This window comes from Drosophila ficusphila, unplaced genomic scaffold (assembly GCF_018152265.1).
Source record: "Drosophila ficusphila isolate 14025-0441.05 unplaced genomic scaffold, ASM1815226v1 contig_198, whole genome shotgun sequence".
Taxonomy (NCBI): Eukaryota; Metazoa; Arthropoda; class Insecta; order Diptera; family Drosophilidae; genus Drosophila; species Drosophila ficusphila.
The window spans coordinates 9,867,749-9,890,733 of NW_025064092.1; the positions used below are offsets into that span (position 1 = coordinate 9,867,749).

General features: G+C 43.0%; 1 protein-coding gene across 1 annotated transcript; it reads right to left on the reverse strand.

The window, feature by feature from the left end:
* Positions 1–515: 515 nt before the first annotated feature.
* LOC108092876 (proteoglycan 4) lies at positions 516–5,707 on the reverse strand. The gene is given in 5 exon segments (XM_017192717.2): positions 516–4,266; positions 4,269–4,586; positions 4,669–4,971; positions 5,179–5,433; positions 5,593–5,707. Coding segments are annotated over 4 exon segments (3,855 nt in total). The 5' UTR covers positions 5,237–5,433; positions 5,593–5,707; the 3' UTR covers positions 516–1,090.
* Between the last annotated feature and the right edge of the window lie 17,278 nt (positions 5,708–22,985).

Sequence of the window (22,985 nt, forward strand, 5' to 3'; positions counted from 1 at the left end):
TTAAACAGCACTGTTAACGGGTAAGTTTTATTTTAATATTTTGTGATTATGGATTAGGCAAAAAATTAAAAGAATCAAAAAAGAATCCTTGCCCAGGTCCACACATTTTTAACCGCCAAATTAAAATAGAGAAAAAGACATTTTTTTATTTATTTAATTTTATTTTACTCAGTTTAAAACAATGCCATATTTATACATACATATGTGAGATTTAAATGCTTAACTGCTTTTGCTTTACAATAATTTATTAGCATTATTAAAGAATCAAAAAAGAATCCGTGTCTAGGTCCACACATTTTTAACCGCCAAATCAAAATAGAGTAAAAGACAATTTTTATTTATTTTATTTTATTTTATTCAGTTTAATACAATGCCATATATATACATGAGCTTTAAATGCTTAACATCTGCTGCTTTAAAATAATTTATTAGCATTATTAAAGAATCAAAAAAGAATCCGTGTCTAGGTCCACACATTTTTAACCGCCAAATCAAAATAGAGTAAAAGACAATTTTTATTTATTTTATTTTATTTTATTCAGTTTAATACAATGCCATATATATACATGAGCTTTAAATGCTTAACATCTGCTGCTTTAAAATAATTTATTAGCATTATTAACTCGCGGTTTTGGGTTTGCTTGCTTTCGCTACCATTTGTTTTATAATTGTTTGACACGACTAAGTAGACCAGTCCCATTGGTTATTAAATTGGTTATTGTATTTAACTATGACAAACGAAATATATTATTATAGAGGCATAATAACATACATATGCATATATAGATTATTTTTCAGCTTTTCGTATTCTTATCTTGTTTTTTTTTGGGTTCTTTTGTGACCTAATGACTAAAACAAATCATTAAAAAACTACATAGTTCATAACAAAAAACTAAGATTAGTTAAAAATAGGGATATTAGGCGCTTCAAAAGCGCGGGGAAGGGGTAAAAAAAATTCTACTAAATCTTGGCTTTTTCGGAATTATTTACAACTCAACACAAAAATTTACTGTTAACGGTTAAAAAATATATAACTTGTGCGCTGCCTTTTGTGATTTTGTGCCTTAGTTTTCTAGTACTTTTCGATGAATCAGGATCGGTTAAGCTCTTCGCGCTTAAAATTCCGTATCGCGTCCATTAGCTGGGAACGCGGATCCGGCGTTGTAGGACCACTGCGTGTGCCGTTGGTTTTTACGGGTTTCAGAGCCGAAACCATTTGCCCCGGAGGCGGTGGTGGCGGTGAGGGCGTAACCACTTGCTGGGAAGTGGGCCTTAATTTGACCTGTAGGCTAACCGGCCTTGTTTCCGGCTCCTTAATCGGCTCCTGAAGCTTCAGCTCCACCTTGGTGGACTTTAAAACCACATTCACGTTCTTCGCCGGCGGGGCAGGTTTCGATTCTGGCGGGGATGTGGGCGTGACAGCGGCCAAAGGAGGAGTTCCGTTCACGGACACCCTAATCCTCAGGGCCTGCTCCTTTTCCTGCTGCTCTCGTGCCAACATGCGCTCCTTGAATCCGGTGCGGCGTAAGGTGTTCTGACCAAAAGGCGCCGGAGTGGGCGTTGCTTCCGCCGGTTTATTCCTCTCTAAACTAGAAACAGGGCGTGGCAGCGAGTTACTGGCCAAGCTGGGGGCCACTTGGATGGTTTGCCCAGCGGGCAGGGTGAAGCGATTGCTTTTGGCAGGTCGCGGCAAAGTAGACGATTGGCTTTGCACTGAATTTTGGATCTGAACTTGTGGCTTCTCCAGTGGTTTCACTTTAACCTGAAGGGTTTCCTCTTTGATAGGCTGCTCCTTTTCCTCCTGAACCTCTCGCTTCTCCGGACTTTTTGGCTGCTGAGTATCCTGACCGACATCCTTAAGTGGCTTCACCGTAATGGGTACATGGTACTCCTTTCTCTGGGGTATCCCCATTCTCAGAATGGGCGAGGCCACTTCGATGGTGAGTTTCGCCGGCGGGGAAGTCACCGTTTGGGACTTTCCTGCTCCGCCAAAAATGTAGTCTCCTTCGTTCTTGATGGCCACCGTCGATTTGGGTCGTTCGCTCCAAGTGGCAAAATTAATGCTTGGCGGTCCGGAGTACCGATATGTGGGTGGTAAAGGTTTGGAGCCCGGAGCGGTTTCAATCTGCTGACTTGGTTGGAATTCCGCCTTGCCATTTTCGGGGTTTCTTAGGTTGACGGGACTGACTGGAGTAGCCGGGGAATTCGGAGGTGTAATGGTGCGTTGGGAGCTCGGGGAGATGGGGGTTTCCTCTTTGACCGCTTGAACAGGTGGTGAAACAAGCAGTTTTTGAGCTGGTGGAGGAGATGGCTCTGGGACATATTTCACAGTTGGAGAGGATGGCTTTGGATTCGAAAGAGGTGACTTCTGCTTAGGAAGAGGTGATTCTTGCTTTGGAGGCGACGGCTGCTTCTTGGCAACCGGCGGTGATTGTGGTTGAACAGCAGGAGTTTTTTGAACCGAAGGAGTCACTTTCTCCTGGACAGCCTGGACAGGTTTTTCAGCAGGCGGTAATATAGGGTTCTCAACTGGAGAAATTTGCTGTTTCGGTATTAGAGGGTTCTCAACTGGAGAAATCTGCTGTTTCGGTATTGGAGTAGGTGATTGTTTTACAGGTGAAGGTGACTGATTCGAAATATAACAAGGATCCTGCACGGATTTAGCAGCAGGAGTGGGGGACTTATCAACCGCCGGGGTTAACTGTTTCTGAACAGGAGTTGCGGTCTGCTTCTGATCTTCGGTTGACGAAGGACTGGCGGCCTTAACGCCATCCACCGATGACACTTCTTTGGTCAGGCTTTCCAGCTCCCTTATTATCTTTGGTTGCTCAGTAATGGGCGATGATGACGCACTGCCGCTCCCACTTTCTGCCAGGCTGTTCTTCCTTGAATTTAAAATCCCCTTGATCACCTCCAGACTTTGCAGGGATGGCGATTCCCCAATGCTCAACTCGCTGGAGGAGCGTCTCTGACCCAGGCCGTTGCCATTCTGCTCCAGTTTGTTGAGCGAGACGTGTGAGGAGCTGCGAAGACTCAGAGTACCTCCGGGTGAGGTTACCTCCGCCTCTGCGCCAGATCCTCCAGCCTGAAACGAGTCGGCTCGTCCAATCCTCGTCGTTGTACTTTTCGCCGTAGCTATGCTGAAATTGGCCAATCGATTCGGCTTTGCAGCCTCAATCTCCGCCAGTCGGGGATCGGGCTGTTTCTTGATCAACGTGTCCAGACGCTGTTGATTGATGATGGTCGCCAGTTCGTCCACAATCTCGTCCAGCGGCGAACCAGGACTCACTGGGCCCGCACTGCGCTTCTGCGTTTGCTGATCGGAAAAGTCTGGTGGCGGCGATATGGGCACCGAGTAATTCCACGAGGTGAGTGACGTTTCGCTACTGGGCGTGGCCGTGTGACCATTGGTCATGGTGACCAGCCGCTCCTCCGCTTGTTCCTCGTCTTCGTCGTTATCCTGGGCCGACAGTACGGCCAATTCCGCCAAACTGGTGGCAATGGGTTCTGCCTTCTTGGACGTCTGGCACAGCTTGAAATTGTACACCTTGATGGCCTCGTCGTCCTCGGAACTCGATTCGTGTTGGCATTTCTCCGCTTCTGGTTCTGGTGACACCGAAGGCGATGGTGCCGGTTCCCCGATTCCCGAATCGGCCTGCTTCGAGGCCGCATCGTTGTCATCATCCTCGGTGGCACTGCCCAAAGATCGGGGCTCCGGGGTGGGGGTCCTGTTCAAGAGGACTTTGGACACATTTCCATTTGGTGATCCATTGCCGTTCACGTTTCCGTTCGTTTGGGGCAGTGGGGCAGTAATATTTCCTGCCGGAGGAGCAGTGGGCAGAGGTGTTGTGATCCTGGGAGCCGGTTGCGGAATATTCGGAGTGGGTGTCACCGGTTCCGGGAGTGAAGCCAGTGATATGGTGTCGCCACCACTTTGGGAATCGGGCGGAGGAGCCGGGGCTGTTTTCTTCTTGATCTGCAGCAGACGCTTCCGGGGCGTTGGTTCCGGTCCTCCGGCAGCCGGCGGCTTTAGGTCCAATGTGGCGTAGTGACCCTCCGCGGAGTCATCGTCCGGTGATTTTGAGCTGTTGCCATTGCAGTCCAACTCGGGCGGACTCGAAAGATTTGGCGTGGACATGCAAAGCTGGGGACGCTTCACGATTACCGCATAGGCGGGTTCGCTCTTCAAAGTAGCAGCCGGAATATCCGGAACCGATTGCTCCGGAATACAAATCTGACTTGGTGGCCTCGGAGCCGTACGCTTTTGCGCGGCGGTGGAGCCAATACCTTCGCCGGTGGCACAACCACCGGTGTGCGAGTGTAGTTCATCCCCGTGGAGTCCATCGAGTTGAGGGAGTTGCTCGAACTGTAGGGACTCGGCGTCTTGGCCGTAACCTTTGAGTGCCGGCTGCTACTGAAATCCGAGCTGCTGCTCAACGAATCCCGTGCGGCTCCTGTGCGCTGGAACTTGTGCATCACATCCGGATTGAAGTTGTCGTAGGACTCCGACTTGTGGCACAATCGGATCTCCGAGAGGCCCACTGCTCCGATCGTCGACTCGCAACTGTACACCTGACTAGCATCCACTGAAAAGAAAGAGAAGAACAGGCAATTCAGAAGCAGTTCACTTTTTTAAGATTTTATGGTATATAGGTTTTTTTTTATTACCTGGATTCCGGAACTCATACTTTTCCGCATCCAGTTGCTTATTGTCGCAGACGAGCGAAAGGAGTTTGCTCAGAGGAACTCTGGCTCCCAAGCGGGCCACAAAAAGCTGATCCTTCGGCAGAAGCACCGTGATGCGGAATGTCTGCTCGAAGGGTGCGTTGCTCGTGGCCGCGGGCACCGGAGTTATCCGGTTGTACTCCAGCTGACTAGTCTCGTTTATGTCCGTGTCCGTGGACAAATGGTGCAGCTGTGTCGACGACTTGGACAGCTTGCCCATCGAGGAGCTGCCAGTGCCAGATTTGTCTAGGGGATAAAAAAGGGGAAAAGTTTAGTTATTGAAACAAAGGTTTTCTTCAATTTAAGAGGTCTTCGAACGTAAACAATTTAGTCTTCTGGTATTTGGTTCGAAGAAGGTGTTTATTGCAGAAATTTAGACAATCCATAAAAGATTCAATTCGGCAAAATATTAAAATTTTTATTTATGACTTTATTAGCTCATTGATTAATTACCCTTTTTGCGGCCAAACCAGCGATTCAGCGTGGAGAAGCCGCCCTTCATGCTGCTCATGTTGTGGGCGTGACTTCCAAATGCTTTTCCTCACTCGTTTTGTGTTCCTTCCGCCTTCACCAACTTCCGTTTCCGTTTCCGTGTCAAACGTGTCTCAACTTGCAGAGCTCTGCGTTTTCGCCTAAAATTTTCGATCGGGTTTCGTAATATTCCTAGAGCATGCTAGAAAATGGCGTGCGATTTGTGCGCTGCGAAATCTGCAAGTGGAAAAAAGGCAAGAAAGCGATTTTAAAGCAGACCGATTACAAAAGACGCTCCGTCTTATCAGTTTTTTTTTTTAGCTGATAAGGATGATGGAGGGGATGGTGGTGGGCATTCCTTTTAGCCCGTTATCAATACCACCGATATACACATACGCGATTTGTCCGAAAAAGGGCCACATCCATAATACCCTCTCCCAAGGAAATAAGCTATGTTGGTTGACCAAAAAGTATACGGCAATTTTGATCTTAAAAGTATGTTTCAAAGTCGACTTGGTGAGTTAACTTGTACATACGTATTTGCTTTATCAATTGTTTTTTGTTTTTGTTTTTGTTTCCGTTGCTATTTGCCTTTTGTGCCTGGCTTAGTGCTTAATTGTCGGCCAGGTTGTTTAATGGCTCACACCTACACACAAACACTGGCGAAATGGCAATGCGATAAGCCCAAGAAAATCGAAATCGTCGGCGGCAATGAGAAGCGCGCGAGTTGCGGGCGTTTTTTGTCGCGTGCGATTCATTTGCACACAATGCAAATCGCGAAGGCGACTTCTACATTGCATTCGTTTGTATATGTGCAAGATAGTAAGAAAAAAAGGGGGAGGCAGGGGGAGTGGCGTTGTTTACTCAGTAGTAAATTCTAATGACATAGTTTGGTGCTGCAGCGGTGTGAGTGTTCGACCATGCAAATTACGGGCAATTGTTGCAGCACCAACTTGCTTTATTGTTCGTACACAGAAAAAAAAAAACATAAACATCCTAAAAAGCCAGGTATTTAAAAATATCGTTTTTAATTACAAAGTCTTTGAAAATAGCGTAATATCTTTATAGTTACCAGACTAAATGAAAGCGATTTATTCCTGAAGCTAAATGAAAAGTTACTTTATTTTTTCCCGTGCTCTGATACGAACAATACATATGTACGATTTAATTACGCGAACAGCGCATTACAACTCTATAAGGTTAATCACAAGTAATTCCCAAAGGAAGTGTATAGTTTCCCTTAATTGGGAAATCAATTCAGTAAATAACCTTTTGAACGACAACACAACGGATTAATGGCACTAAACGGTGATAATTGATTTCAAAATACAATTCGCTTTGCCTATTAGTGGGTACGGATAAGTTCATATAAATAACACATTTTTGCATGACAACCAAAAGCATGTTTATTTAACATTGATAAAAAATTTTATCTGGATGAGATCTTTAATCCACAAATAAGTCCTCATTGGACCTATCCTAATGAACCGCACTGTGTATTTATTCGTGATTGCCTGTGGCAAATCGATTTGTGTTTACTTTTTAATGAGTAGCCCCGTCTAATTAGCCCAACTATTAGCCACCCTAATTAGATATAAAACTCAACATGGAGTCTTTCCGTCGGTTTCCCCATGGATTCGCACAAAAAAGAACAAGTACCCCTGGGGTTATGAGATTTTTAAAGCATATGGCACCTGTTTTGTTTTTGGCAATTGTTATTAAATTCAGTGTGTCAATTAATCATTCATTAACTTAAGAGTAGTGGTTTCCATTGATGCCACATGTCCATCCAATGGGTATTTCCCCATTCGGTGTGCCAGCTCTTCTGACTTGTTTTGGGTTATCAATGCGGCTTTGTTTTTGTTTTGGCCCAAAGGCTTTTATAGTCAGTCACTAAAGTTCCCCTTGAAAATAAACATGAGTAAGTAAAAATTCCTCAGCTATCATGAGGCGACGATGAAAAATGTTTTTTTTTTGTGGTTATGCCTTAAATCATCACGTTCCATAAACATGGCTTGTGCGGTGTTGCCAAAAATAATGAGCTTGGCTAATAGCGTTAAGTGTTTGGGGGCCTTTGTGAACTGGCTAATTGAAATAAAAATTAAATTGCTCTCGGATGGCTTGTGAACTTTATACTTTGCCTATCGCCGCTGTACGGTTTGGATCTGCGCCTTCTCTTAATAAAAATATCTTTATAAATGTTATAAAATTTATGGCCATTTACGGGTCTCCGATTATCTGTGTATATATACTCCATAGAATATGGAATTAGAATTTTAAATAGTAATGAATCAGAGCCAACTGCTTAATGCAGCTGAGCAATCAGACGTAATTAAACTGTTGCCTGTTTCGAATCGCGGAGATGGTTAAATAACCCTCTATCGATTTCGATTTCCCACACAAGTGGCCAGTTAACAGACAAACAACGAGTGATATGCCATATAACGTTAAGTGCGAACGAATGAGGGCGATTCCCATTCCGGCGTTTATCAAATCGATCGTTTCGAAACAAGGTCTTTAAAACTTGGCGAAATCAGATCACTTATCGCAGCGCGAACTTGATTGATCAGCAACATTGAGGCCTCACGAGTTATCTATATATTATTTTTGGCTTTGAAAATATAAATCTCAAGGAAAGGATAAGGGGCGGATTGGACGAAATTTAATTTTAGCAAAATATTGTTGGGAAACTGGTTTTTGTACCCCTAGAAAATATTCAAATTAATTCAAATGCCAAAAATCTATTAAAGTCTTAAAAGCGTAGACCAGACTTATAAATAAACCATTCTTAGAGTATTTTTAATATCAGTTGGTAAACTTGAGTGGCCAAAGTTCGATTTTTAATATTAAAAGCTATTCCCAGATGGGTAATCCTAAGTTTGGGGTTTGAATAAAACCCATTTAAGACCTCCCCATTTGGATCTTTATGGTTCTGCAACAGGGGATTAAATAACCGAGACAGAAACTACGACTTCTATAATCGAATGCTAATTTTACGGCTAATGTCTTCAGCCATTTGGAGAAGTATTACCGTTATGTGTACACTTTAAATTGGCAACTTTCTACCGTTACACATGTGCCTAAATAAACGGAGGCATTATTATATTGCCGGCCCAAGTATCGCTTCATGTTTAAATACGGCGAATCAGAAGTGCAAACAGCAGATGATTAATGGCCCAGCGCTGTGGAATCGGATATGAGTATTGGGGATATCGGAATGTCGGGGGATCGCTCCATCATGGACTTAAATATAGAGATGTTTCGACTCGAATCGTTATTTTTTTCAATGGATGACACTGACATTGAAGTTCGGCATTGCATTCAGCGGCGAATCGACTTGAGGTTGCTACAAAGTTAGGCGATGATATCATAGTGGATAACCGACGTGAGGGAATTTTTTATTGGTGCTCATCATTGTTTCTCGATAATCATCACCCATCCAACTAGACGGCTATGCTAATTTTCTTTGGACTGGTAAGTCGATAGCCAGAAAAACACCTGTGGAATGACTTTCTCGAGTGACTGTTTAGCCTGTTTTGCGACAACTTTATCTGTTTTTATTATTTTTTTTTTCTGCTGGTCTGCTGTGAGTTATCAGGCAAGTGATACGCATGACTAATCCCGAATATGCTAAGTCGTAGTCGTCGTCGTTATGTCGCCACTGTCACTTGCGGGCCATTATCTATTTCAATTTGTGCGGCAATTTGAGCCACTTGATTAGGTCGTCCCGCTCTGCAATGTCCGATTCTCCAGTATACACCATATATGTATAGGTGGTATAACGTATGTGGCCCCAAACGAATGCCAGTTATCACGTACCGTTGCTATAGCTCTAATGGCTCAGGAGATGTCACTTATACCTTCGACGTTCTATTGGGGGATCCAGTGGTACTTTGCACCTTTCAATGTCTTTAGAAGTGACGCGGGTAGTTTTTTTTTAGAAACCATAGAAGCCCGTATATATATAATATACATATATGCTTGGACTTATAAAATTGTCTTAGCAAAATGCCAGGAAATTAATTAAACTGCCCGTGCATTATATAAAAAATAAATTAATTATTTAAGTTAAAACAAAGAGAGCAATAAAGTCATAAATCCTTAGAGCCTTTGAAATATAACAAAGAAATATTTTTCTTATTTTTCTGAGTGAAGAAATTAGAGAACAGAACGAAGAATTAATCAACGAAAAGCCATACAGATAAACAATAAAAAAGAATCGATGGCATAATAGTTCTGAAAGAAGATACCAAAAAAGAAATGGTAATGGATTGTGACTCCGAAGAAGGCAACGGTTTGGAATAAGTTTAAATATGAATCAGGCACGCGGAATCGCAGAGAAGTGAGGTAGTAAAAATCGATATGCCAACTATTTCTCGCTTTTTAAGCCACGTTCTTGCGCTCTTCCCCGCCGACTGTAATACAACTTTCTTGGCTAATTGAAAACAAATCAGTCGACGCTTGGCTAATGGCAAGTTTTCCGTTAATTTCACACGATAACAAAATAGTAACTTCATTGCTGACTTCTGTTTTGCATGTGGCAAATAAATACAGCTGTGCTCAAAATATTAGTGGTTAACTTTCTCAGAATCAAATTCATAGCTTTTATAAGTTAGAGGTTTATTCCCGGAGGCTTATTTTCGAATATTAAGAGTAATTTTTTTTTAATTTAACTTTTTATATTCTGAAGAGAGCTGTATACTATATGTGCTGAATATTTCTCTTGATGGATAGAGTAGGATCCCGATCTACGTGACGAATCGACTCCTCGCACTTCACATTTCGCATTCCGTCTGTAGCTTTCTTTTGCTAGTCACTTTGTTGCAATTTAATGAAGTCTTTTTGTTGTTCCACAAATTGCACTTTGTCATAAACAGAAATATTAATACACGCACACGAGAATTTAGCTATTAGGGTAAACTTGAAAAACAACAAAAAATTGCGTACTAACTGCGGCTAGCGGTGTTTTTTTTTTTTGAGTTTGGCTTTCTCTCTCTTTCAAGAAGAGGAGAGGAGCAACTTTTGCGAGGCGGCGCCGACGACGTTAACAAAACTGAAAACAAAAAACGCGCAAATTATGCATAGAACCATGGTAGAATAAGTATAAAGGTAGTATCGTCGGCTGCCAAATCGTTAACATTCAGTGCGAACGATTTTTTGTTGTTAACATTAACCCTTGAGTGCAAGGAAAACTTAATAATTGCTGTTTTGTCAGCAAGTGCGTGTACGAAGGAAATTTTATATCTGCACCAACAAGTTTAACATGGCAATCATTATGGGAGCAAATTCTGAGATGCAGCCTTGGCGAACAATTAAAAATTGTAAAAAAAAACCCTATCTATGTGTGGTATTGCGGGCTTTTTTAAACCACATCCACAGCACTAGGGTTAAATCACACACTATGTTGCTGATTCTTTCGCACTTACTAAAATAGACTCTTTCACTCACACTCAATGTAGGTACTGTGAACGGACTGACGGGACGACGAGACTACCTTATACTTATTCTACCATAAGTGGCAATAATAAAGCAACGGTAACTCTCTAATAATAGAGCCAGGGGCAAAAAAGAAATGGGAGTCGCTCTCGCACTCTCCGAGTTCCCCAATTGGAGCTGGTACTTTATCTTATCAGAGTATAATACCAGCAACAGAAGTTTAAGGCGAAAGGAAAAGCAAAAAAATGCATGCGAATCATTTTCCTGTTCTACTGAGAAATTCCTTTCAAAGTTCATCTTTAAAATCACGTCCTTATTGCATCTTTAAGGGTTTCCGGTTGGATATTTGCTTTTGGGAAACAATCGAATATTTTCTAACTGGAAAACTCGTTGCTCTTTCAAGTGAAACTTGGTTTTAAAGTTAAGGTTTTTGTGTTATTAAGAAAACACAAGTTACCATATAGATATTTCATAACACTATATTGGAAGAAAATGTTTGAATGGAAAACGCGGCTCGCAATGTTTGTGTTAACTCGTTGGGTTCTTGGAATAGAAGTTCGGTCGCACTCGTATTTCACTCTGGTATCTGTTGCTCTGTGTATCTGTATCTTCACTTGTCGCCGCACTTGGGCCAACTGAACTAAAACTTCCAGCTAAGTGCGTTGCATAAGTCAGATGATGATGAGCTGCGCTGACTGCAGCGCTGGCAGAATTGCGCAAGACTCGCAAGTTCTGATTGACGACCTTCAATCGCAGCTAACTACTAAGCGTGGGAGCCCGACCACCTTCTTTCTGTTTTAAGTGGCAAAGTGGCGCTCCTTGCTCTAAAAATATATTAAGCAGAAGACACTGCCAACGCTTTTCACTCGCAGGAGTGGCGACGTCTAATTGCGTGACCATTTTCGGCCCATCGACAAGAAATCAAAGACAAATATAAAATAGGAAGGAAGCCTCACCTAAACGCACACGCACACTAAAACTCTAATGACATCATAGCCATTCCGCCATAAATGGACATTCCAAGAGGCCAAAGCAGTAGGGTGTGTGCCACCTTCTTCGATTCGGCTTCTAATGTGTTGCACATTTAATCTAAGTTGAACACATTGAAAACTCGAAATTAGTAGGTTTTTGGGTCACCAGACAAAAGAGGGAGGCGAAATGCTAACTTAGGACTTCTGAGCTGATTCTTTAGTTCTGATCTTCAAAAAAAACTTCCTTTATTTTAAAGCTAATCACAAGCTTCTAGAATCAAACCGATATTTAATATATTATTTATGTCAAAGGAAAGTGTTACGTTGTGTGCAAACGATCAATTTGTTTGGCTAGTAAAGGCCCGCTCAAGGGGCGATTTTGGGACTTTTCCGATTAGAGGGCTTCGATTCCGCTAAGGCCCCACCTGCTATCGCATCCATCTAGCACGACTTCCTCACCGGACCCCCGTATCTTGATCACTTAAGGCCTGTTCGACTCGCATATTAGTGCTTCTGTATTATCTGGAAACCCCGTCGATAATGTACGCGAAGAATTCCAATAAATTTGGTCAGGCTTAGTGAACTTTTTCGTTTGATACGACCAAAACATTTTCGAGGGCGCCACCGAAACGTTGGACAAGCCAAACTAACTATCAAAAACACTATACCATCTGGCACTCGCTGCGTACTTGTACTTGTACTTGTACTTGTACTTGTACTTGTAGCAATATCTCAGTACCTATTTGTAGTTGTTCGGGCACGTTTTGGGGTCTGTGATAACCTCAACCTTAACATAGTCGTGTCTTCGGTCTGCGCGAAGGTTTCTTCGCAGACGGGGGCGTTGCTATCACTCTTGTACCGTATAGATCTCAATATGTGTAGCAATAGCGAGCACATATCGTTGTGGCATTTCTCCATCCAGCAGACAAAGACCTCCTCTCTGGTACTTTGTGACCCCGATTTGAGGGAATTCTTGTGCTGTTTTTTCTTCTTTTTTTTTTCCTCTTTCTGTTTTGCCTCATTTTTTCGTAGTTGTTGCGAAAAGTGGCACAAACTCATTCCGAAAAGCGGCAAGAAGAACACAGAGAACAAGCCGTAAACAAGTTTCGCGCTGGCAAATTCGACAATGGAACCATATGATCAGCGTAATAATAATAGTTGTGATCATTGGCTGCTGGAGGTTCGGTTCAGTTCGGTTCGGTTCGAAAGACTTCTTTGGTTCAAATCTTTCATAAATATTTTGCGGGGCACGCCTAGGAAAAGTAAACCTGAACCCTCCTTTTCACTGTTTCTGTTTTTCCGGGGGGATGGGAGAGGGGATGGATGTGGAGGAAAAGCATGGCATAGGTAGGAAAAGAGTTGATCTACATACCGGAGATACAACAAGCGCCGTTAGCCGTGGCCCTTTTATTCAGTTTTTTGCATGTCTTGCTTTAATTAGACTTCAATCAATGCCAGAGGCAACTGTCAGCGCCCTAGAGGCTTTATGGGTATATTACACGATAAAAAACATTAAATTGTTTGGAATTCGTGGGTCTAGAATGTATTTCCATTGAACAAATACAATGTGCAACAGTAGTTACTAAAGGTTATTATAAAAATAACTTTACTTGGGTTATAATTATATAAAAATTAACTATGAAATCATTAAGGTGATCGTGAACCTTTTCTTTCTGTGCACCGACTGGCACTTCAAATCTGACGTCAGTCATTAGTTAAAGAATGGGGCCAACTGCAGTACTGCGGAGTGGATCCCCCTTGAACCACTCGATCTTTTAGAGCTTTAACCCAACTGACAGTTGCATGCGTTTGCGATGATTTCGATTCGAGAGCCAAGCAGCTGATTCAATTACGGCTGGAGCTGCTGGAGCTGCGTTCGCAAGTGCAGTCAGCCGTATGGACAATTTCAATGTGGCTCAATCTGCGACAGACATTTGCGTACACATTTGTGTTACCGAACGGAGTGCGACAGGAGATATCCACTTACACATGTTGAACCATCTTGTATTACACACATATAGCCAGCATTATCGCCAGCCCCGTCACACATTTCGTCTATATAGTTTAATCTATGAAATATTTATAGCTTTGAACTTTTGCCAGCACAGCTGTGTGCCAAGATTTTCCTCGACTTTGATTCAAGTGGACTTTTAGCTAGGGTCTAAAGCTATGAGCATGATATAATGGTTTATAGACTCTTCCTAACTAAAGATATATTTGATATAAGATATACTTATCATTTGTGAAGGCAATATTATTTTTCAAGGAATACCTTATCTATCGACTTGTTTTTCGTCAAAGTAAAACCCTCATATATCTGGATACTACCTTCTTGTGGAACTAACTGACCACCTGTGACCACAAGTTGCTGTATAGTTTTTGGTTTTTTCCTGCACTTCAGAGCACTGAAAATGCCGCCCAATAAACGGCAACGGTGCATAGCCAACAACAGGCAACCTGTCAAGATCGGGTTTTTTTATGATTATTTTTTGGGTGTTTGAGTGTTGCAACAACAGCAGCAGCGGCAGCAGCAGCAGCAGCAACAACATGTACAAAGGCACAACACACATCCACAACCAATTGCGAGCCAAGTGCTGCTCATAATAATTTGTTAGAGTGCATTTTCCACATTGCAAACGGAGATGCCGGTTTTCAAAATCCCCAACCCCGCCCACTGGCCAAACGAGCTGGAAAACGGCTGCCTGGAAGAAAGTGAAGCGAAATGAAATACAGCTGCAGCAGCAACAGCAACAGCAACAGCAACTGCAACAGCAACAACAACTGCTGCACCAGCAACTTGCAACTTGCGACTTGCGCCTAGCAACTTTTGCTTCTCTCTCTCTGATTAAAGCGGCTTTCTTACTTGGGTAATAACTGGCTTGCATTTCATTTGAAAGACGTTTAACGCACTGCCTTAATTGCACTGCCAGCCAGCCGGAGTACGAGTGCGAGTGCGAGTACAATTGCATCCATCGGATGTAGCATGCGGCATGTTGCTGCTGGGCTTGACTTGCCTTGCCTTGCCTTGCCGAACAACCTTGACATGCAGCCAAACTAATGACAGGAAATCGTCGACAAGTGCGCGGCCCAATCCCATCTGCAATCTGAAATCTGCCATCTCCATTCTACGGTCTCCAATCCCATCCACATCCACAGTCCAAAGCTAACCATTCCGATTCGGATTCAATCCAGTCCCACACGGAGATGCGCTCGCCTCACCTCATTATAGTTAGTGGTACAGTGAAGACTCCGTATACAGAATGACCCTAAAGTCAGAGGAAGGGCTTAATAATTTAAGTCGTTCAATTAAAAGGGTTTCATAACACGGCCTTAAGTTTGTTATTAACTAGTATGGCGCACTATTATTTTATAAATTTAAATCAAAATATGTGAGTTTCCCTTAAAGAAGTTCAACTGTAGTTAGATTGCCTTTGGCTGGTCGCGCTTTTTAATTGCGCGTCGCATCCAACCGGTTGCCACTCGAACTGAACAATTGCCGCCCATGCCATCTACGTATCTGTATCTCGAATCTGTATTTCTCGAATCTGTATATCCGTAAGTGCAAGTATCTCGCCGTCTGTTTGGCAGCCGGGGCAAAAATGCGGCTAACTTCGTTTTGGCCATTTGCACCGATTGATCATGGATTGGTGGACAGGCGCCGAAAGAGCGCTGGCCATTGGAAGTGGAGTGTCTGCTGCACCGCTGAGTGCACCACTGCACCACTGGGTGGGGTGCATTGAACCGAAACTGAATCGAACCAAATGTGGCTCACCTTGGCTTAAGATATTTCTCTATTTCTCTCTTTCAATGGGGCATATGTGTGTGTGTGTAAATGTGTGTTTGATGTGTGTGTGTGTGTGTGTGTGTGGGAGGGTGGGGCCAATGGGCAAATGTTTATCAATGAAATTGGACAGCTGAATGGGTAACTAGGTGGCCAGGTGCCACAGTCGAACCACCAATTAGTGGGTGAACATTGCCTGGCCAAATATGAGAAAAATGCTTAACTAATGGAACGTGTCGCGAAAAAAAAACAAAACTAGCTGAAGTCTGCACTTTTAGCATTTTAGTAGATATTATGGATTTTTTAGGGGTAAATCAGAGAATTTGGGTCTGAAAAGTGACCCAAAACCTCCTTTACTAATCTACAATCCATCTCGTTTTAAAGCCCGAGGTGCACTCCCTTTTGTGGGGCAATCACTTGCTTTGTGATATCTGCTTTCCGCTGAAATCCATGCCCAGTTCCGAGCCGTGAGCACCTGCTAACCCCCTTGGGATCGATTTCAGAGGCACATTTCCCTGGAGGCGGAGGAGGAGACGTTTACCAGATTGGATTACCCTGGCGATCCGCTCCAGAAGCCGGATGACCAGTCGAGAAATGGATGAGATCACTGCGCCTGGAATGCATTCGCAATGGCAATGGCGATTCGGACTCCGAGTGTGCTAAACAAAAAGCCAAAGTACACATAAAGCGATTTAAATGTGTATGAAAATAATAAAAAAAGCGAAAAAACGAGGGGGAACAAACCCAGGCGAGTGTCATTGCCCGGACTTGGAAACGGATTCGATTCGAGCGAGACTCGAAAACTGTCAGCCATATATTTGCATCGCGGATAATGGCCATCATCTGGCTGGCATTAAGATTCATTGCGAATGCAAGTCACAGCTTTTCGATGGTAGATGGTAGATGGTGGGAAACTACGGGCACGACTGTCGCTGACCTTGAAATGGACCCCACATAGAAAAGCAAGCAACCAACCAGCCAAGAAATGCGCCAAGCCAAGAAATCGCATCAAGAAATCCAGTCAAGAAGCCAAGAAACCAGCCAAGAAATCCACCATCAGGGCAGAGAAAGTAGTTAGCCAACCAGTTGGCGGCTAAGAAAAAGTAAAATTATTTTAGGACAGGCCGCTGAGAAAAGTATGTCACCTGCACCCAAGGCACTCAGACTTTCCGAAAAACAAGAGACCTGGCCAAAAACAGCTGTGGCAAGTGGCGGGTTTTACTTTCTGCCCAAAAAAAAAATGCACACCGAAAGAAAAAAGAAAAGGGAGGAAAGTCTACGTCGAAAAAAATCCAAATTCAATGGTCAGTATTTTCATTTTAAGAACAGTTCGAGGTGCCTCAAATGCAGACCAGCCGGAAATCGAAGATTTCAGATTTCGTTTGAAATCTGCTGGTATTTTTTGGCTCAGTGTGTGGTATCGACAACAAGTCTCTCCATAGATTCGCATACTGGCCAAACAAGTTGGCCAAGGCCCCCCGATCACTGATCACTCCGCTTTCAGCTGGATGCGTGTTGCATGCCTCCTTCGAGCAGGAAGCACTTGCAACTCGCAACTCGCAACACTTGCAACACGCAAGCGCCGCACCGCTTGATTTGAGCTCTGGTTCGCTTTTTCGCTATTTTTTCGGAGCTCGCCTAATGGAATTCCAGCCGCAGCACTTATATAAAAGATTAGACCCGCCGATGCCTCAGTCATGTCACGTAGCTCCCGGCTCAAGATATCGGTAGTGTCCAAGTCTTTGAGTCCAAGTCCCCAAGATTATACAATGATCGAAATGTGTGTTTTGGGAGCGTCTCTCGCTCATGTGAGGCACGTCCTCGGGCATCGAACATTGAACATCGAACACTCGACATTAGCTAAACCCAATGGGATTTCAATCGATCGGGGCCGTCTGGCTATCTGTGTTATGTGCGAATGCCTCGGTGGCGAAATGTGCACCCAATGGTGGGAAGCTTTCTCAGCGGCTTACCCACTATGTATATGGGAAGTTGCGGTGGTGGGGTTTATTTCACAAAAACAGGGAACTTAGAATTCAACGAGTACCTCTCTGTTTGCAAGCAAATCAAAATCAAGTTATGAAACCCCAAAAATCAGTATTCCATCTGCATGTTCTTAACATCTGAACAGCAGAACCTTTATTTTTAGTATTACACGCTTTTTTTGTGAATTCCTCCCTTGAAAGTAAATACAAATATCGAAAAAAATGTAAACAGATCACGCGCCGATATTTGCTATGATTATACAACAATATTCGGCAATATCTGGCTTGTGCATTTGGGGTGTATTTCACGCACGTCTTCCCGTTCGCTGCTCTTTCTACATCCTCGTCTTCTGCCCAGTCTTCTTCACAGTCTTCGCAGTCTTCTCGGGTGTCTACGGCCCTTGCCCAACATTCGTGGATTTTGTGTTGACCCACTTGCCCCAATGCGATCGCATTTCAACTCTTCGGCTCTCCGGGCTTCTCCTCTTTCTTTTCTTTTCTGCCCCTTTTTTTTCTTGTTTGACCATTTTCAATGTCAAAACGCTTTTTTTTTTATTTTTGGTGACAATGAAGTAAACTGGAGCTGGACGCGTTTTTGTTGTCTAATTTTTTTGTGAGCGACGCGTGTTTTGCATTTTAGATAAACAAAACGAAAAAACCAGAATTTACACAAAATCATATGTAAATGCCTTCAAAGATTTGCATAAAGACACGCCATAAATTAGAGTTTTTTGTTTTATTTTCGTCAGCAGTTTTCAGGTTCAAAGCAATTAAGTAATAACACAAATCAAAGCAAACAAAGGCTGAAACGTAAAAACAAAATTAAGTTATGCAAGTCCCGCCTGGCGAAAGAAAAGCCATGGTTGGCTGATTTAAGGGCCTCCGACCTGTAAAGCAAACATATTACCACCATTCGTTTCAAGTTCAAATATATAAACCCATTTAGGGGTTAATTTCAACACTGTGTTTTTTCCAACACTACGTCCAATGGGTCCAATAAGAGCCAATCAAATTCAGTGGTCAGTGGCTGGTCAACTCGCATTTTTTCTGCTTGAATCCGTTGAGTTTTTCACGCTTTCGTACTCGGCACAATTGAGTCGGATTGCAATTGAAAAGGAAAAACGAGAAGCGGCAAGAAATCAACTGCAATTGTTAGACAAACATATACGCACACAGCCGTGGGCAAGACTCTAGCGCTAAGTTCCTTGTTTTATAGAGTTTATAGAGTGTTGAACCCAGTTTTCAGCATAATTTATTAAGGCATTTGATTGGGCTGCCCATATATATATATATACTCATATATATTTCTTGTTTATTGCCTCAAATTGTTCTTTATTTTTATAGGTTTCCCTCCTTATCTTTATTTGTATCTTATCTTAATGATTATTCTATTAGCTGGCTACCTTTCCCAGTCGCAAGGCTCACAAAAATAATTCATAGTTAAATCATTAAGATGGCTCGTGACAGGGAAAAGTTTATGTATTGAAAATATGGGATTCTCTGCAGGTTTCCTATTAAAACTCAATTTCCAAGCGCAAGTGCATGATGTTCGAGGCCTGAAAATCGATTGCACTGCTATTATTGTAAATTTATTTGTTTATTCATGCATGCCTGCTCATATGAGAGTGTTTAATGCCATTCCATTTGTTCGGCCTCGCTTGGATGCTCTGCTGCAAGTCCGCCTTGCGGCCAGTCTGCTTTTTGCCCATGCTCGAGTTCGAGTTCTTCCCCTTGGCACGTGGTTAAAAAGATTCTGCTTAACTTGCCCATCCATTTTTTTTTATGTCGTGTGACAATTTTGCGTTGGAAAATCTTTGAAGCGTCACCAAAGTCTAAAATATCAGCGGTTGACGCGAGGCGGCGGGAGGAGAAAAGTGGAGAGCGGAGAGTGGAGAGTGGAGGGGATGATGGGAGCATACCGGTTTGCTTAGAGAGCAAACACGTTTGCTAAGCGGCTGCCCTTGTCAAGGTCATGCCCAGTCAAATGCTGCTCTTTTTTGTACATTTACTTTGGTTTCTGTCGTGTGTTTTTGTTTTTTGGTTTGTGTGTTTTTTAACCAAAAGCAAACTGCAGCTTTTGTTTCACAATTTAATGGATGTAATGGGTAAAATGATGGATCAGCAGCTGATCTATTGTATAACTGCGATGTCCCCGACTCTTAACGCCAACGCGGATAAACCACAGAAAACAACAACAACAACAATAACAACAAGAAAAACATAAACACATAAAGCTCGTGGCGGAGGAGGAGGGAAAATAAACTCTGTTTGTTGGGGGATCTTGAGTTCAACGACTTCACATGACAATTGGCCATTGTTGGTGGTGTTGCAGTTGTTGTTGTTGTTGTTGTTGCTTGTTGAATGTTTTGTCGTGGCAAAAGAAAAAGCACAACAGCCCAAGCAAAAGCACGAGCAATTAAAAAGACGTTAATTTGTCGACTCTTTGTGGCCACGAAATTGAATTTTTTAACTGACCAACTCCAGTGATTAATAGCATTGAGAAGCCGGCTTGGCTGGCTATCTCCGATCCCGAATCAAATTCTTTGAGTCGACTCGATTTGCTTTTGAGGCAAAGGCAAATGGGAAATGGTCCGCTTCTGTCGCTCATAATTACTCGAAGCCTAAATTAACGACTGAGCCAGGCGCAGAAGCCAACGGTTAAAGTCACAGTCAGCGAACTCTGAACAGCGAACACCAAACACCGCACACCAAACACCAAACACCGACCACCTAACACAGCTAACAGCACTCCGCACACAAACCCCCCAGATACGCAGATACACGGATACATGGTTACAGATACAGATACAGCCGAAGGTATGCTCGTGCATGATTCTAATTACTATGTATGGGCTTTGTGCCCCATGGATTATATAGACAATGCACAGGGAGCAGGGAGCAGGGAGCGGGATATCGAGAGGCCCCAGAACAAAAATAGTAGTAGTAGAAATTCAGCGGCAACAAGAACTCCATTGTTCGTCGAGCGTCGCCAGCGGAGCGTCAGTTGGAGAATGGAGAATCGAGACCGGAGACCGGAGACCGGAGAACGCAGAATGGGAGTTCAAGTACCCCCTGACAGAGGCATTACATGATAGCTATAGATCATAGAGGAAGTCTTTAAGCAAACGTCGTATCCAACGAGCACAGTTGGGGTGGGAAATGTAGTGATGGTATGCTTATGAAATACTTGATATTTGGTATCTATTTGTAACTGATTGATAGTATTTTTAGCTTGATCATTTACAACAGCTTTATCTTAGACTCCCTAATAGAATCCAAAACACTTTGGAGCCAACGAAACGAATTCCCAGATCTGAATACAACTAGCAGACCTACTATCTTTCCCGCATCTGTGCCGCAGCTTGTAGCAGTTTTGTGTACACAGCGCATTACACAGAATTCCCAGTATCAAAGGTAAAAGGGGATCATCGACGGCTGGCAACTGGCCATTAAGATTTAGAAAGGCCCTTCATCACGCGGGCTGCCCAAAATCGATCGAAAGTGAGAGGAGCGCGCGGCGGAGTGACAGGTACAAAAGTGAGCTAAGGTAATGGCCAACTTTTGAAGGGGGGGAGACTTTTTAGAAGTGGGTGGGGAGTCCCCTGCCCAAGTGGGAAGAGAGTGGCTTGAATCGGAATCTGAATCAGAATCGGAAAGGAAATAAGGCGCAGATTCCCGGCATGAATGGAAACCCTAGACTTTGTTTGTTTGCCTTTTGTGTTCGCATTCAAAGGCTCGCCGGGAGTCTTAAGCCCCTCATGAGCCGAGCAGCTGCTGTGCTGACACTTTTTCGGGAGGGTTTGTCCGCCCGTCCGTCCCCCGATTCAAAACTTACCGAGCTTATTGCGTAGCGGTGAGAATCAGAATCAGAATCAGACTCAGACTCGCACTCAGAATGAGAATCATAATCAGAACGAGAACGAGAACAATTCTACTGCTGATTTCACAGCCGCACTCGCACTGTGGTGCTCCGGTGCTCTGGTGGGTCAAATACCTTGGGCAAGCTCATCGGGCGACCATCTTTTTGTTTTCTCATTGAAATTGTTTATTGTTCGGCGGCTGGAGCGATGCAAATGTTGTATAAAATTCAATAAACTGCGAAACCAGTTTATCAGTTGATCGCCGAGCCCGGTTGTTTGTCAGTGAAAAGTCTTGGGCAAAAGTTGCCAAATAATAAACGCCATATGTGTGTGTACATTAAAATTAAACAAAAAAAAATATAGAAAAAAATATACGAATACAAAAAAAACAAAAAAAAAAGAGCTTCATGTCCCAATCATCATCATCAGCGTTTGTTGTCTTTGTCGCCGCGTTTTTGTTTGCGTTGCTTTTTATTTGATTTTTTTTCCCAACCATTTTTACTCTTTTTGTGTTTTTCACATTTTATGTGGGATTCAATTAAAAACTTTTGACCAGCAATTTCATAAATTTGCGGATTTATCGGCACGGGGAAAATAGCAGAGGGTGCCCCAGCCAGCCGTACACATCTCCATCGCCAACCAGTTTGATGTTAATCAATTTTCGAAACAAATTTTTGCACTTGCCGTTTGCCTTAAGCGGAACCAAAAAAAAAAAAAGCATAAAAACATGCTGCGAATGTTTTTCAAAAGGAAACATGCGCTAAATAGAGCCGTACAAGTATCTATTTACGTTTTATCTCGTTTTTTTTTTGGTTTCTCACTTGCTGGAAATTACTTAATATGCATTTAGCCGCCGTGCCTCGACCTTACATAGCTGCCTGTATTTTTTTTTTTTTGATCGATAGTTGAAAGCCGCGATAATGCCGTTTCCGCTGTGGTTTTCATCGCCAATCGAGCCAGCATCATTATGGCCATAAACCATTGATTGCCGCTCAGTTATGTGGCCGCCTGCCCGTTTGGATAATTATATTATCAGAGCCAGGCCTCCGATGGTGCAGTATAGTATATTCTGGTTCTCCAGATCGTCAGATCTTCAGATCTCCAAAGTTCGGCGACGAGGAAGTCGATTCGAGAGAGCTTTCGACCCGATTCGATTACAGCCAATCCGATCCGCTGCTTTCACTGCTGACTCAGTCGCTTTTTCTTCTGACGAAGTCCGACTATCTGTCATTTTGATTTTCCGCTTTTTGCAGGGGCACCCTGGGGCAGCCGCACTTAAAGATGGGGCAATTTTCCTGCTTCCATGGACTAAATTGAGGTGAAACCGAACGCCGCGGGTTCCACCTTAGCCAAGCATACCATTTTCCTGAAGACTTTGTTTATACAAATCAATCAGGTTGCTCATAATTGTAGTTTAGCACTTTTGCCTTACATAACTACGAAGTAGATATGTTTATAGAGAAGTGAAATGTCAGCCATATTTAATACATGACCGAAGCTAAATAGAACTAAAAACAAACAGTCGGAGAAACTAACACAGACGGCTGATCAAATATACATCTATAGTAGATATATATATCTGGTGCTAAACTGTTCAAAAGCACGTATACTGAATCCAGGAAATTCAACAGCAGAACGTGTGAACTTTTCGAATAAAAGTTTAGGAAAGTAGAGAGTAAAGTAAAAATTCGATTAGTCTGGTGTTGACCTCTTACTTCCGAAAAAACAATTTGTGTATCTTATAGTAAGTATCAAA